This window comes from Aquarana catesbeiana, linkage group LG11 (genome assembly GCF_042186555.1).
Source record: "Aquarana catesbeiana isolate 2022-GZ linkage group LG11, ASM4218655v1, whole genome shotgun sequence".
In the NCBI taxonomy this organism is placed as follows: Eukaryota; Metazoa; Chordata; class Amphibia; order Anura; family Ranidae; genus Aquarana; species Aquarana catesbeiana.
This window is the reverse complement of record NC_133334.1, coordinates 236,125,995-236,142,699: the sequence shown is the minus strand read 5'-3', so window position 1 is coordinate 236,142,699 and position 16,705 is coordinate 236,125,995. Positions and strand designations below refer to the sequence as shown.

Here is a 16,705-nt window from a genome sequence, read left to right as displayed (position 1 = left end):
GCCCCTAGTGGTCACAGGGCGAAGCGACGTTACATAGCGTGGTATCGCCCAGCCGTGCCGTTCTGCCACAGTAAAGCTGCGTCGGCTGGTCGGCAAGTGGTTAACAGGTGACAAGGAGCAGAGGACTAGAAGTTCCTCCTGCTCATATTTCCCTGCAAACAGGCTGGGAAAGAGCTGGGTCATGTGACAGCTGTATATCCATTAGGAAAAAGGCACTTAAGATATTTTTTTTTTGTATTAAAATAATTACAGTGCCATCATTCACATACAGAAAGAGAAGGGACAATGTAAATAAACAGTGTGTGTTTATTAATATCACTTTAAGAGAGATTCCCCCTTTCCCAGCAAGGCAAGGAAAGATGATCCCGTGTACAACACGCAGTGACGCTGTATATGTCATGCAACACGGCGATTATCTCACTTTTGATGCCTCGACAATAGCTGTGAAGCTCAGATCCCTATTATATGCCACAGCAAAACTCACATCACAGCCATTAATATTGTACAAGGCCAGTGCTCCCATTAAAGGCAGCACATGATGAATGGACGCCGGGAGGCGTGTGTACAAATGGCTCTTTATGTGTAAACTAAACAACATTGCAGGCAATTAGCAGGCTTTAATGCTCAGGGAGAGATTTATCACCTGGGCAGGAGAGAAGTATTGTCATTTTTAACTGATGCTAACAGGCATTGCTCATTAGGTGTCAATTGTGCTGAATGAGGGATATTGGGATTTTCCAGGCAGTAAAGCCCCAATCGGCAGCATCTCAGGCATCCCCTACTTAGTGGCGAAAAACGACATCAATTCACGGCTTTCTCCATGTGCTTTTACAAAGCGAGGAGTTAATACGGGCCCCTTATAAATGCGATCGTCATGCTGCATTTGTTTGCATCAAAGCATAACACGGGCTTTTGTCCAAGGACAGTTTCAAAGCAAAGGCTGGAAGGAATGGCTCAGTGTAACAAAGTAGATAGATAAAAAAAAAAAAAACTAAAAATTAGACTGATAAAATCATTGCATGTTTTTGATATTTTGTTACACTAAAAAAAAAAAAAAGTAACAATCGCCACAAAGAAAGCTACTAGAGGAGTTTGAAATATGTTGGCCTCAATGCAGCGTATGTAAACCCAGTCACTACAATCTCAAATAAGCATTAAAGTGCTACTAAACCCAGGACCCTGCATTCACTATATCTGGCCTCCCACAGTACACAGAACATGGACATGCAATAGTTTTAATAAATATAAACTGCTAAATACCTTTTTTCATCATTAGTTAGAGCAGTCTTGTGACTTGCATCAGCATCTGCTTAAAGCTTGAAGATTTAATTTTCCCCTAATCCTCTGTCTGGACAGTTCTGATTGGCCCTGTGCTGATCACATGCACTCGCCCAAGAAAAAAAAAAAAACCTCTCTAGCAATACACACCAAACTGAGCATGTGCAGCCTGACTCCTAATGCTCTGTTCTACCAGTAAATGGGTTGAAGTCAGTTAAAGATAAGAAGGATCAAAGAGTCCGGATCACACAATCTTTACACACAATGCAGGAGATTAACCCCTTAGGTTCCACAGTTAGTATAAACAGCATGCTTTACTGCACATAAACCCAGTGTTATGCTTTTGGTAACACTTTAAAGCTCAAATCACACTGCTGCCACCCCATAGTCGTGCGACTTGATGCAACTTTCATATGACTGATGTTTTCTGACTTTGGCCAGTCATAACAATACAGAGTGTGACATATATTATTGAACCTACAAAACCCTCTGAAAGTGATTGTAAATGATTACTTTGTAAAACAAACCCATTCAGTTTATCATAGAAACGAAAGTCAAAACATTTTTGTATAGATATAAAAATACATTATAAATACCTTATTTCCCCTATTTTATAAGTGATCACATTCCCTCTGTTCTCAGCTGCAAAAGAGCTGAGGGAGGAGGAGAAGCAACAGTACACTGAGCTATATGGTACAGCAGACACATATCAGGAATATGAAGTTTTGGGGTAACAAGGTCGCAAACAAGACAAAGAAATTACTTCCCTGTGACTTATGTGATTTTAACATTGCAGTCTCATGTTGCAAGGAAGATGCAGAAAAGTAGTGCAGGAACTATTTTTTTGTCGCTGTGACTTGAGCTGCAGCAATTAAGGATTCATTATGTAATGAATGTGTTTTGACGTGTCATGCGACTTTGTGTCACAGCAAATCGCATGAGAAGTCCCAGCAGTGTAAACCAGGGCCAACATGTTAATATCAATTCAAAAGTCAGATCTGAAAACAAAACCAAAAACTTAATATACTGCAGCTTACTGGTCCTTGGCGTGGTGTTTAAGCTTTTTTTTTTAAAATTTCAAATAACACATCTCTCTTCTTCCCCTTCTTTTCTTAGGGCTCTTTCATACAGACGGTCTGCCCGACAGACTCCGCTTTGCTCAGCGGGCGATAGATCCATTGATCCCTGCTGAGCAGGCCAATGACAGATCCGTCTCCGCTCACTGTGCAGAGACGGACCTGTCAGTGCCCTGCTCTCCTCTATGGGGAGATCGGATGAAAACGGACCGCCTGTCCATTTTCATCCGATCCTCCAGATGGATGGAAAATAGGGTCTCCGTCCGTCTGGATTTCATGGACAGGATCAGATCGGATATCGGCAGATGTCAGCGGACATGTCACTGCTAACATCCGCCGCTCCACAGAGGTGAATGAAGTGTCCGATCAGGTCCGCCTGAAAAACTGACAGGCAGACCTGATCAGAAAGCTTGTGTGAAAGGGGCCTCAGGGATGCTGGGACTGATCAGAGTGATTTTGATTGGTCAAAGCGGTCACTTGCCAGCACGTGACCAATCATAATCACTCTGATCCATCCAAGGAGAAAACTGCAGCTTTCAAATCCCCGGACCCTTGCATTGACTGTGTTGGCAGTGAAAAATAAACATCCACAGAGGTAAGTGGAGCTGGGTAGGGCCAGGACAAAGGGTGGGCAGAAGGAGAAAGTGCCCTGGGCGCAGTGGTGTGAGGTGCCCTTTACCACACACTCATGGTCATTGGCTGGCAAACATTGGAGCTCAGCTCCAAAAAAAGTGTACAAAATAAATAAATAACATTGTAAAAAAAATAAACAATTTTAAAAATAAAATAAAACTAACCTACTGACACCGCCCACTGCCCTACCAACAACATCCACTGTTCTACTGACCGACGCCGTCCACTGTCCCACGCCATCCACTGTCCCACTGACCGACGCCGTTTACTGCTCTACTGACCAACGGCATTCACTGCCCTACTGACCAATGCCATCCACTGTCCCACTGACCGACGCCGTTTACTGCTCTACTGACCGACGCCGTCCACTGTCCCACTGACCGACGCCATCCACTGTCCCACTGACCGACGCCGTCCACTGTCCCACTGACCGACGCCGTCCACTGTCCCACTGACCGACGCCGTCCACTGTCCCACTGACCGACGCCGTCCACTGTCCCACTGACCGACGCCGTCCACTGTCCCACTGACCGACGCCGTCCACTGTCCCACTGACCGACGCCGTCCACTGTCCCACTGACCGACGCCGTCCACTGTCCCACTGACCGACGCCGTCCACTGTCCCACTGACCGACGCCGTCCACTGTCCCACTGACCGACGCCGTCCACTGTCCCACTGACCGACGCCGTCCACTGTCCCACTGACCGACGCCGTCCACTGTCCCACTGACCGACGCCGTCCACTGTCCCACTGACCGACGCCGTCCACTGTCCCACTGACCGACGCCGTCCACTGTCCCACTGACCGACGCCGTCCACTGTCCCACTGACCGACGCCGTCCACTGTCCCACTGACCGACGCCGTCCACTGTCCCACTGACCGACGCCGTCCACTGTCCCACTGACCGACGCCGTCCACTGTCCCACTGACCGACGCCGTCCACTGTCCCACTGACCGACGCCGTCCACTGTCCCACTGACCGACGCCGTCCACTGTCCCACTGACCGACGCCGTCCACTGTCCCACTGACCGACGCCGTCCACTGTCCCACTGACCGACGCCGTCCACTGTCCCACTGACCGACGCCGTCCACTGTCCCACTGACCGACGCCGTCCACTGTCCCACTGACCGACGCCGTCCACTGCCCCACTGACCGACGCCGTCCACTGCCCCACTGACCGACGCCGTCCACTGCCCCACTGACCGACGCCGTCCACTGTCCCACTGACCGACGCCGTCCACTGCCCTACTGACCGACGCCGTCCACTGCCCTACTGACCGACGCCGTCCACTGCCCTACTGACCGACGCCGTCCACTGCCCTACTGACCGACGCCGTCCACTGCCCTACTGACCGACGCCGTCCACTGCCCTACTGACCGACGCCGTCCACTGCCCTACTGACCGACGCCGTCCACTGCCCTACTGACCGACGCCGTCCACTGCCCTACTGACCGACGCCGTCCACTGCCCTACTGACCAACGCCGTCCACTGCCCTACTGACCAACGTCGTCCACTGCCCTACTGACCAACGCCGTCCACTGCCCTACTGACCAACGCCGTCCACTGCCCTACTGACCAACGCCGTCCACTGCCCTACTGACCAACGCCGTCCACTGCCCTACTGACCAACGCCGTCCACTGCCCTACTGACCAACGCCGTCCACTGCCCTACTGACCAACGCCGTCCACTGCCCTACTGACCAACGCCGTCCACTGCCCTACTGACAACGCCGTCCACTGCCCTACTGACCGACGCCGTCCACTGCCCTACTGACCGACGCCGTCCACTGCCCTACTGACCGACGCCGTCCACTGCCCTACTGACCGACGCCATCCACTGTCCTACTGAAACCGTCCACAGCTCTGACACCGTCAAGTATTTCAGGGGGATCTTTTGATGGGGTGAGGCTCTCACTGTGTAGTGCTTCACCAGAGAGTGATAACCAGCATGTAGGACATTCCATCCCATTACCATCCCCCACACGTTGTACACAGATGGGATCTATGCAGCGGTGTTAAACTATCCAATATGTAAAAGTCTGTGATTCATGTCTCAGAATTGAGGCCCTAAGGCTGTGCAGAAAACAGATTAATGTAATATTCTGTTTTTAAGATTTTGGTTTATTTAATAAACAGCAACAGATTTAATCCCACAAAAGTAAACACATAAACACGATGCAAGCACAGGCGCTGTACACCATCAGCTACTGTATTTTCATTGTGCATTACCAGGGCTTCTCCCTGTTTGTTTTTCCATCTGGTTACCTTCTGATTATTAGGAAGAGAAGGGGGAAAAAGGCACCGCGTGTGTGTGCAAAACATTTACACAGAGAAAATGAGCACAGCAATAATACCTTCTGGACCGAAAGGTTATTTAACTCTTTATATTCCATAGCATGTATGCCATCACCTAAATGATTCACAAGAATTGTATAGGGCCCATTCACAGCTATGTCCATGGTCACATGTTGTGGGTTCATCTACCAATCACTGTTAACGGGACCTCAAAATGCATCCATGCACCCCGTCTTTCTCCATCGCACTGCAAGGCCGGGCATGTATGGTTTATTACAGGCGTCACTGTGCGTTCAGGGGCATGTGATTTTGTTAAAGGAACATTATCATGTGAGAATAAAGAATATGTTACCCCAACATTTCATATTTCTTATACACGTACCGGTATGAAAAGGTATCATGTTCACTTTGTATTGCTTCCTTTGTGTGAAATTCCTGGTGATACTGCCAGGCCCTTTCCTTTAAAAACTGACCACACCAAGCATTAGGGTTGTCCCGATACCGATACTAGTATCGGTATCGGCACCGATACCGAGCATTTGCCTAAGTACTTGTACTCGGGCAAATGCTCCCTATGCTTCACCCGATACCTGGAAGACAGCTGTGATTGGCGCATGGGGGAGTTACAAGATTCTCCCCCAGCGGCTTTAGTGACATACAGCGGTGACCGGTCACGGCTGACTGTCACTGCATCCTCCTCCATGCCCCCTCCGTTCCTCTGTCCCCCTCCGCTGTCCCCCTCCGTTCCTCTCTCCTTTTCTGTCCCCTTCGTTCCTCTTTCCTTCTCTGTGCCTCTCCGCTGCCCCCTTCCGTTGTCCCCTCCGTTCCCCTCTCCTTCTCTGTCCCCTCCGTTCTCCTCCTCCTTCCTTTGTGAATGGACAGAGTCAGCTGACTCTGTCCATTCACATAACTGAAACATTGTAATCTCCTGTGATCACGATGTGTCAGTTTACGAATGGAGAGGAGCCGCTGTCTTCTCTCCATTCATTTTCAGTGCAGTTGAGGCTGCAGAAAAAGGGACTGGGGAATCTCTATCCTCTGTCTCTTTCCCTGTCTCAAGGGGGAGATATCAGAGGTCTGTTAAGACCCCTGATATCTCCCAAAGCCCCCCAACAGGGCTGATTAAAAATAAAACAAAAAAAAGAAATAAAGAATAAAAAAAAATTATTGTAAAAACTGAAAAAATTGTAAATTAAAAAAAAAAAAAAAAAACACACACACACACACCATTCACCCCCCCCCCCCAAAAAAAAAAAACCACTGTCACGTGACATTAAAAAAAAAAGTATCAGTATCGGCGAGTACTTGAAAAAAGTATCGGTACTTGTACTCGGTCCTAAAAAAGTGGTATCGGGACAACCCTACCAAGCATGAGAGCACAGCGTGGTCTGTTCTCTAGCTGTGCTGGGAACTCAGCCTGCTCTCCTCCAATGACCAGACTTGTGCTGACACCCCCCCTGCACAGCCATTTAATGGGAAGACTAGTGTACTGCTGCTTCTCCTCCTCAAGCTCTCTGAGCTCCTTATTCAGCTGAGAACAGAGGGTATGTGATCACTTATAAATAAGGAAACAAAAAAGGTATTTATATTTTTATATGTAGTGATTATATCATGTGGTAGGTGCTTTGTAGCAATGAGTTGTGTCATTCCAAACTGTATTTTAGGGCATGGCAGCCCGCCAAATGGAAAGTTGACTTTAGTTGCTCACGCTGGGGTTCTACCACATCAACATGAGTAGTCAACTGAAAATGCTGAGCCACCTGATTCCCTTGTCAGAAGCACCGCTGCACTTCTTACCTGTCCCTCTGACTGTTGCCCAGCTCTTCTGGTTCACTTAGCTCTCTTAGCCTTTGGTCACATCAACATGCTGCAAGACCTCTCCTGACCTCTGGATAGGGATTCTCCTGACATCCCGATAGGAGCCCACCTAACTCCTGGGAGGAGCCCTACTGTGTGGGGCAACTCTGACCCGTGGTTGAGACCTTCTGTCCCCAGACTCCTGGCTGGGGCTCCTCTGACGCTCTGGGTGAGACCTCCCGTCTCCAATATCGAAGCTATCTCCAAACTGAGAGCCCTGAGCTAACCTCAAGGCTTGAATATATAACGACCCTGCACAGCTGTGTACTGGTAAAATCCAGACACAGGATTGAAGGTTCCATCCCACCCAATACTTGCTTTCATTTCTGTTCTAAATGGCTGACCCATAACAAGTATAAATAGAAGTAGTTATGACACCCTTTTATGATGTTCTTGTTTCGGGACTCTGACATACTGAAGTGAGACACAGCCAGGCATCTAGCATTTTCAGAAGGAGACTTGCAATGGCAGCCCCCATTCTTATTTCATGACAATGACATTTTAACACCACATACACATAGGTATGTTCAGGTCCTAATGAACAAGCCTATCCAGAAGTGAGATTTCATTTTTTAAGCTTGCACTTATAAGTTGATAGGGAGGGCCTGGGTGTCCTCAAAATGTTGGTTTCCACTTTGTTACCATGCTCAGGTAAAGTGTATGTACAGCCCAAACATTCTTTAGCTTTGGATTGAGTGCAGGCATGTTATAACATAATCTTAGAAAAGAACAAGCCCACCTAGGAGTGATATTTCATGTTTTGAGCTCCTGCCCATAAGTTAATCGAGGGGGCGTGTCCTTGAAATGTTTGTTCCCACTTTGTTAACATGTTCGGAGAAAGTGTATGTACATTGATAGAGTGGGGAAATGTTATAACCTCAGTCAGTATTGTATTACTGTTTCTGCTAGTGAGATTCACCTTACTGATCATGAAGGCCACTGTCATTAAAAGAATCTGAGGGGAAATCCAAAATTTTACAGTTGTCACCAGAACAAGAGGTGACGGAAATCTTGCAATGAGGTCACTTTCTTCCAATAACAATGGTCTAATAGGGGAATTTCTATCACTTTGGTGATTTTCTCTCACTTCAGTTGCCATCTTCAGAACAGAAAGTTCAGGTAAATCTCCCCAACAGGACACAGACAACAAACCTTAAGCTGAAAGGGGACTTAAACATTAAAGTTTTGGCTATATACCGTATTTATCAGCGTATAACACACACTAAGAGGGAAGTTTCAGAAAAAAACACGTACATTTTAAAATAAGGGTCAGTGCTCTGCAGCCTCATCAGTGCCCATCAATGCAGCCTGATCTATGCCCATCTACAGCCTCTAACATGCCCATGATTGCAGCCTCTATGGCTGGGATCCTCAAACATCGGCCCTCCAGCTGTTGCGGAACTACACATCCCATGAGGCATTGTAAAACTCTGACATTCACAGACATGGCTAGGCATGATGGGAATTGTAGTTCTTGGACAACTGGAGGGCCATAGTTTGAAGACCCTTGCTCTATGGTATACATCTGCAGACTTGCCTCTGCAGATGATTGCAGCCACGCCAGTGCTGGATGACACAGAGCTGCGATCTCCTATGTATCCGGTGCTCAGTCACTCACAGTCCCGCCTGGCTCATATGATGGACAGAGCAGTGGTCCAATGTTGGGCCAGGGGGGGCGAGACTGTGTGTGACAGCGCCAGATACACAGGAGATCGTGGCTCTGTGTCATCCAGCGCCGCTCGTCCACACCTTGCACTCCGAGTAGCAGGGGTCGGCGTATAACACGCACACACGATTTCCCCCTGATTTTCAGGGGGAAAAGTGCGTGTTATACACTGATAAATACGGTATACTTTAAAGTGGAACTTTAGGCTATAGAATTAAAATTGGCAGACAGGCAGGATTTTTTTAATGCAGAAGAGACATGCTGTGCATGTGCAGCTCACTGTATGAATTCGGGAATACTGACGCCATCCCGGCCTGGCCAATGGCAGTGGCTGGCGAAGGAGACCCAGATGCCGGCCATCCGAAGAGGCACTATACTGCCACTTTAGGCCATATGCAGACCAAGGCAAACAAGAAACTCTTCTTAAAGAGGTCGAAAACCTCTGATAAAAAAATAAAAATAAAAAACCTGCAAGACAAAAGACATAATGAGCTAGTATGCATCGCATACTGGCTCATTATGAAATACCTTAAAACACAGCTGTTGCAGCGGTCCCCGCACACCGCTGTCAAGGCCAACATCTTTCCAGGAGCTTCTTCTGGGTTCTCGGGCTCCGGCGCTGTGATTGGCTGGAGCCGCAATGACACCACTCTCGCACGTTCGCGAGGGAGCCACCATTCACGGCACGGCTCGGAAAGGAATGGCAAACGTGGGCCGTTCCTTCAGAGCGCATGCGCCAGTGATGTCACTGGCTGCATGCAATGGAAATATCTCCTAAACTGTACAGGTTTAGAAGATATTTTCTCCTAAAACCGCTCCTAAAGCGTCCCTGCCCACTGAAATCATTGGGCAGCGCAGCTGAAGCGCCTACAAAACGCCGCTTTTGATCCTTTATTCGGCCGCTAGCGGGGGATAAAAGCGCCTCGCTGGCGCCCGAAAAGCGCCTCTAAAAATGACCGTAAAGCACCGCTAAAACTAGTGGAGCTTTACCGCCGACGCCCCCTCGCCTCAATATTAAAGTGCCCTAAACTGTGTTTGCCTTACTGTAAAAAGTGTAGGACAAACTTGAATGGACTAAATATAAAAGAACAAAAAACAAAACACAGATACCTTGTCTATTACTTATGGGTGGACTCATTTATTATACAAGTAAACCTGCAGTATACAATCTAATGCATGTATATCATACCTGGAGTAGGACCGTTCCTCCGGGAAAAGTTAGCTGTAAACAATATTTTGGAGCATTCTCCCAGGACAGAAGCTGAACATCCTCAATAGAACTGTATGGCATGCTATTCTCCATGTACCCAGTGGGCTGTAAAGACAAAAAAGTAAGATATGGTTACTTTCCTCTGTGACGCCAATGGGCAGCTGTTGATCTGCATAATCCCTAGCAAAAAGGCAAATCTAGTATTACATACAAGAACAGCCTCAGTTACCAGTATATTATGGTTTAAAATAAATATCCCCCATGGCCAAAATATACCTGCAAAGCTAGTCCTACCCACAGATCTAGCAACTCATATTATGATGGCTGTCTCCTGTCGGATATTGAGTGACAAATGTGATCTATATACAGTAGTCAAAAATTCTATTCCAAGAGAGGCAAAGCAACAAATATTACACAAGTCCAGGCTGCAGACGGTCCCACCATGCTCCTGGGGAACCACAGGGCCCCTCTTCCATTATTTATACATAAGATCATGATTTCAAACTGTACTCCCGACTGCATTTTAATCATGCCCAACTGTGCAAATAATGTTGTGCAAGTGATGATGTGATGTATATTTCAGTCGACAGAATGAAAAGTGCAGGGCATTTTGGAAATGGGAGTGTTGGAGTTGCCACAGTCGGTGTCTGCACCATATCCAGGAAAAATATTTTAGCGGCACATGTCCTCAGGATTCAAATAAAGCTTTATTTGTCACAGTTAAAATACATAGCGAGTCCTAACACTTATGCATTTCTGCCTTAGTCATAAATACATAGTGCTATGACTAAGGCCTGTACTGGGCAGAAACGTTTAAATGTTGGGACTCAGTATGTATTTTAACCGTGACAAGTAAAGCTCGTTTTTGATCCTGAGGACATGTGCTGCTAAAATATTCTTATCTGTGGTCGCTGGCGAGCAGGAGCCATTCACATGCACCACATCTGCACTGTCAGCTGAGGACACCAGGGGTTTGAGCAGCAGTGAGTTCCAATTTGCTTACCAAATTCACTAAGCAAAGCAAAAATGGCAACCATTGAAATCAGTATATACCTAACACATCTTATATGCACATGGGCAGAGGAGTTCAGGGACCAAAACTAAAACAATTCCCAGCACCTTGACCGGATAACCAATATGAAAACAAAGCCTAAATTGCTTCAACCAATTGCATCAAGAGAGCTTGATGATCTTTTATTTCATTTCTTTTCCTGTGGTCCTGGTGTGCACTACAACAAAGAGGTAATATGCACACGGGTGAAGATACCTACTCTCAAGACTTCAGGAGAATCTTGATCTATTCAAGCAATTTTAGTAGGCTTGCAAAGTTTGGGAAAGGTAGGTTGGGCCCCACCAAAATGTTGGAGCAAGAGAATGTCACCAGCACACCATGGATCTCCAGAACGGGGCCAAAGCTTTATTCAGCGATCACATTATAGCAGAAACAACATTTCAAAGGCTTGCAGGACCCCTTCATCAGGCTTGTGACCACCAAAATGTTGGGCATTATAATTTCTTAAATACATCCTGATCCTCATCCATTCCTGGGATAGCTTCTCTTCATCTATCTACATCGACTAAAAAAAAATATTTTTATACATTGTAAGGTTGAATAAAGACACCAGTCCATCCAGTTGAACCGGAGTGTGTGTGTCTACACTTGTCCCTATCCCTGTACATTGTGTCTCATTAAGATGCTCATCTATTATTTATTTTATGGTACCCATATAGTGCCATCAATTTACGCAGTGCTCCACACATATATCGCACACTCACATCGGTCCCTACCCTCAAGGAGCCCACAATCCAAGGTCCCCATCTCACATTCATATACTAGGGCCAATTTTGGACAGAAGTCAATTAACCTACCAGCATGTCTTTGGAGTAGGAAACCCACACAGGCACTTTGGAGGAAACCCACGGCACAGGGAGAACATGCAAACTCCAGGCAGGTAGTGTCGTGGTTGGGATTTGAACCAACAACCCTTTTTACCGCTACCCACTGTGCCATACACTTTACCACCATTATTAAGGTAAAAGAAAAAAACAATTGAGCCCTAGGAAACTTAGGCCCCTTTCACACGATCGGACCGTTCAGGTCCGCCTGTCAGTTTTGACGGCGGACCTGAATGGGCGCTCCATGTTAGCCTATGGAGCGACGGATGTCAGCGGCGACATGTCCGCTGACATCCGACCTGGTCCGATCCGCTAAAAGCAGATGGATGGCCCTACATCCAGGTCCGTCGCTGGCGGATCGAATCGGGTGAGATCTGATGAAAACGGACATGCTGTCCGTTTTCATCCGATCCCTCCATAGGCAGCAGCGGCGCCTGACAAGCCCCTCCCCACTCAGTGAGCATCCGCCGGCTCAGCGGAGATCAACAGAGAGATCTCCCGCTGAGCCGGCAGACCGAAGCGGAGTCCGCCTCGTGTGAAAGGGGCCTTAGACTGAACCCAACCGAAATGTTGGACACCCATTACATTTCTTCAATACATCCTGATTCTCATCCTTTCCTAAGAAAACATTTCTTCATCTAATCGCCAAGTAAAAAAATAAATTTTGTAATGAAATGTATATATATATATATAAAAAAAAAAAAATAATAAAAAATAAGGGAGTAGTGAGTACACTTTACCACCATTATTACGTTTCTAAAAACAAGGAATTTGAACATAACCGAAGAACACACAAGGCCAGACATTCATTCGGTAATTAAGAAATATCCGCCCTGGCACAAGAAGCGTGACCAGTGGCAGCTGCTGGCCTTGGTTCTTAAAGGTGGATTTCAGGGCCTCAAGAACACTCCAGACATGCGGGTTGTCATGGCAACCACCCTTAGCAATGTGACTCACAGAATGGCTTCCCTTCAAGCTTATGTGCACTCGAGTTATGCAGAAGCCGTCATGGGCAGCTGCAGCATGTGTGTAAACCGTGGAGCCGTACACAAATGGTAGACCAAAACTTGTCTGTACTGTACTTCAGTTACAAGGCTGTAATTTAATCTTCGCTTACGCAAAGGCTGCTGGCCATCACAATCTGGGGCTTGGCGCACGCTCAGCTCTGGAACTCACAGGAGTCAAGCAAAGGACGTATGGCTGTTTATGATGATTTACTAAGCAGATGTTTGTGTGAAAGGCTTTCTGTGTAATACATTTTTCCCTTGGCACTGTTGCTTGGAGACGCCAAAACAACTTGATAGTGCGGGCCTCTCGGCTTTGTGTTACAAATCCTACTAAAAATGATGACCTTCTGAGCACTTCTTTCAGGAAAGGTGTACAGTTCCTCAGAAGACTAACGCCACCTTTCACACCTCATATTACAAAGGCAGAACAGCGGACATTTTCTTTTCCATTTTTTTAAAGTTTTTTTTTCTTTTTTTTTAAAGTTTTTTTTTCTTTTTTTTTTTAAAGTTTTTTTTTCTCTTTTGTTTTTGTCTTTTTTTTTTTTTCTTGAGGAATTTTTTTTTTCAAAAGGGAGGCATAGCATTGGATGTGGCGCAGATTGCTGCCCTTGCTGCCCCCCCCCCTTCCCCCGCAGCGCTGCTGGCTTCCTTCCTCTCCCGACGAATGCTGCAGGGTATCGTTTGAGAATAGAGAGCAAAGAGGGGGCCAGTAAACATGTCAGTTACCGGTCAATTCTTTTTATAAACAAACATAATGAGTGACCAGTACCGATCAATCACTGTGTTCATTCATAACTAAAGCATAGTAAGCTGTGTTTACTATGCTTTGGTCTGTGAATGAATAGGGAGCTGCTCAGCACAGAGCACGTCCCACTCATTTACTGTCCAGTGCAGCTAAGCCTGCAGAGAAAGCAACTGGGGAATTTCTGTCCTCAGTCCTTTCTTTCTCTGTCTCAAAAGTGAGAGGGTTTGAGCTTTGGGGTGCACACCCTAATCCAATTGGCTGTGCACACCTATGTAATAACCAGTAATAATAAAGTATTAAAAAAAAAAAAAAAAAACCATGGACAGAGAGGGATAGGCCCAGGTGTCTGTGGCCTGGGGGGTATAAAGGGCCACAAGAGACGACAACATAGAATAGGTGGTCAACTCAAAAGCCTTTGACTTGAGTTTCGAAGTTGAAGGAGGCAGGTAAAGAATGGACAGGTTCAGGAGGAAAACAAAGAGGCGTAACAGACGAGGGATTGCAAGGGGGGAGGAAATAGAGGAAGGAAGGAAGGAAGGAAGGAAGGAAGGAAGGAAGGAAGGAAGGAAGGAAGGAAGGAAGGAAGGAAGGAAGGAAGGAAGGAAGGAAGGAAGGAAGGAAGGAAGGAAGGAAGGAAGGAAGGAAGGAAGAAATGTAGTTGGTTTAAGTAAAGTTGGTTGAAGTGTAGATATTCTACAGTCTAAAGTTAAAAACACACCCCCTCTTCCAAATACAGATATAATTAAGGTTTTTACCAGTCCGGGTTTAAACTGAGCAGTCTGGTTTTTGGATCTACCGTTTAATAATTGCAATGCCGAGAGTCTCCAGTTTGAGCATCCCACGTAGCCCAACCTGGAAAACTATACCAAATTTGCCGCAAACACTAACCACATACCCTCTCTGGTGTAATTGCAACAACAAAAGCTGAGTCCTGCTCTGTGTTGTAGGAACACTTAAGCAGCCCATAGACGATTGGATTTTCTTTCCTTCTACCACAGATAGAAGTGTTGATGGGGGAATGCCTCCCGCAGTGCTATTGTGTTCTGCCAGCGGGGGATAGTGGGTAGCCTTCCCTGCCAGCAGAACACAAATTACTGCTAGTGCCCATAGCAGCTGGAAGTAATGGCATGTAAAAAAATCTGACGGGCTGGTTGTACCAAAGTCGATCAATGGATCGACTTGGGCACAATCAGGCTGCCCATAGATGGATCGAATCTCAGCTGGTCCCTGCTGAACCGGACAAATTTCAATCCACATATGGCCGGCTTTAGTTTGGCTCCTTCATGATGAAAGCCTGCAAGTACTATTTGCTGACTTCATTCACACAACTATTGTAATAATCAATGTATTTTGTTTAGCGTTTATGTGCAGAGTAAAGTTCTTTGATCCAAACATGTCAGTTACGGCAAATCTCTAAGCAAAAATAAAAATAAAAGTCGTCCCTCTTCAACCCCCTCATTTACGCGTCGTATACCTTAAGAACTTTCTTCAGCTTTTTTTTGCTATTGTTTTTTTTTGCCCTTATGTAAATTTTTTATGTTTAAGGGAAATGATAAATAATGTAGCGCTAACAAGTGAACACATATCAATATATAAGTGAATTGTGCATATTAAGGCTTGGAGCCCATATGGTCAGGTGACTGTCCTTTTCCAATCATTGGCCTCGGAATCGCCATGGTCTAATTGGTCCTCAATTATTGGTCTTTTATTCCTATGAAGTTTATAAATATAAGCAATGTGGGGGAGCCGTTATATGCCCCAGTTGAAGTCCTTTGGGACAAAACGCGTCGGGCTTAGCTTTCTGCTCCTCACATTGCCCTCATTTTTATTCTGTGATCACAGTTTTTATTCTCATTGCTGTATGCCAGTTTTTAGAAATAAAAAACCCAATTTTTTTGACCTACACCATATGGAAGCATTTTTTCTTTACATAACCTTCTGCATGCAAGTCCCTTTGTGTTCCAGTCGGTCATTCCACGTCTAAGGTCCAGCCCTGGTGTTTCCTTCATCTGAGGTTCGGTTGGGTGGTTGTCCATAACACCCCTACAGTCGTGTTTGGAGGCTCTGGGTCCCTTGGAGTTCCGTTGATCTGCCGATTTTGGCATCCTTGCCTTTATGACTAGTTGTTGCTGACACTCGAGTCCACCTGTTCCGGTAAGAGTAGATATACTTCCCCCTTTGTTGGTTAAAGATGTACCATCCTTGATGCTTCTTATGTCGGACAGTGCCAGCCTATTCCATCTTTGATTTATCATCATTTGGTGGTTGACGCATACGGCCCTTCTTAGGACTTTTACATCCATTGGACTTTTCACATTTCCATTTGTGTAATTTCTGTATAATTGATTTTTGCACCATTCACTTATATATTGATATATGTGTTCACTTGTTAGCGCTACATTATTTATCATCATTTACCTTTCACATGCTTGTCACATTGTTTACGTAGCAGCTTTTCCTCCCTTGTATTGAAGTGGTTGTAAACCCTTGTTTTCAACTTTATGTTACAGGTAAGCCTATATTAAGGCTTACCTGTAGCTAACAAGGATATCTCCTAAACCTGCACGGTTTAGGAGACATCCCTGTATTTGCATGTGCCGACGTCATGCGGCACATGCGCACTTAAGACAACTGAAGCAATGGCGCTAAATGCCGTTGCTTCAGTTGTACTGTGCCGTTCCTGTGCGCATGCACGGAGTGACGTGATCGCGGCTCCAGCTAATCACAGCGCCGGAGCAGCGATACCTGGAAGTCACTCTGGGACAACATGCCGGCGGTCAGAGGGAGAGACTTGGACCGATGCGGGGGCTTCGATCTGAAGTAAGTAATACATAATTAGCTAGTATGCTATGCATACTAGCTAATTATGCCTTTGTCTTGCAGGGTTTTTTGTTTTTTCGTTTTTTTGCTGAGGGTTTACTTCCTCTTTAAAAGTTAGCGCAGTAACCTTCACATATAACTTTTTATGTTTGTATAAATCTTGTTGGTACTTTTTTATAATAAAATTTAAAAAAAATTGACAAAAAAAAGACAAAAT

The 16,705-nt window shown here is 46.1% G+C and overlaps 1 protein-coding gene across 4 annotated transcripts in view; it reads right to left on the bottom strand.

Annotated features, from left to right (window-relative positions):
* CMIP (c-Maf inducing protein) overlaps positions 1–16,705 on the bottom strand; it is a 278,661-nt gene that overhangs the window by 173,868 nt on the left and 88,088 nt on the right. For all 4 annotated transcript variants that reach the window (XM_073605534.1, XM_073605536.1, XM_073605537.1 and 1 more), the window contains exon 2: positions 10,000–10,125. In XM_073605534.1, coding sequence (XP_073461635.1) covers positions 10,000–10,125 — 126 coding nt within the window. The remainder of the gene's footprint in view (positions 1–9,999; positions 10,126–16,705) is intronic.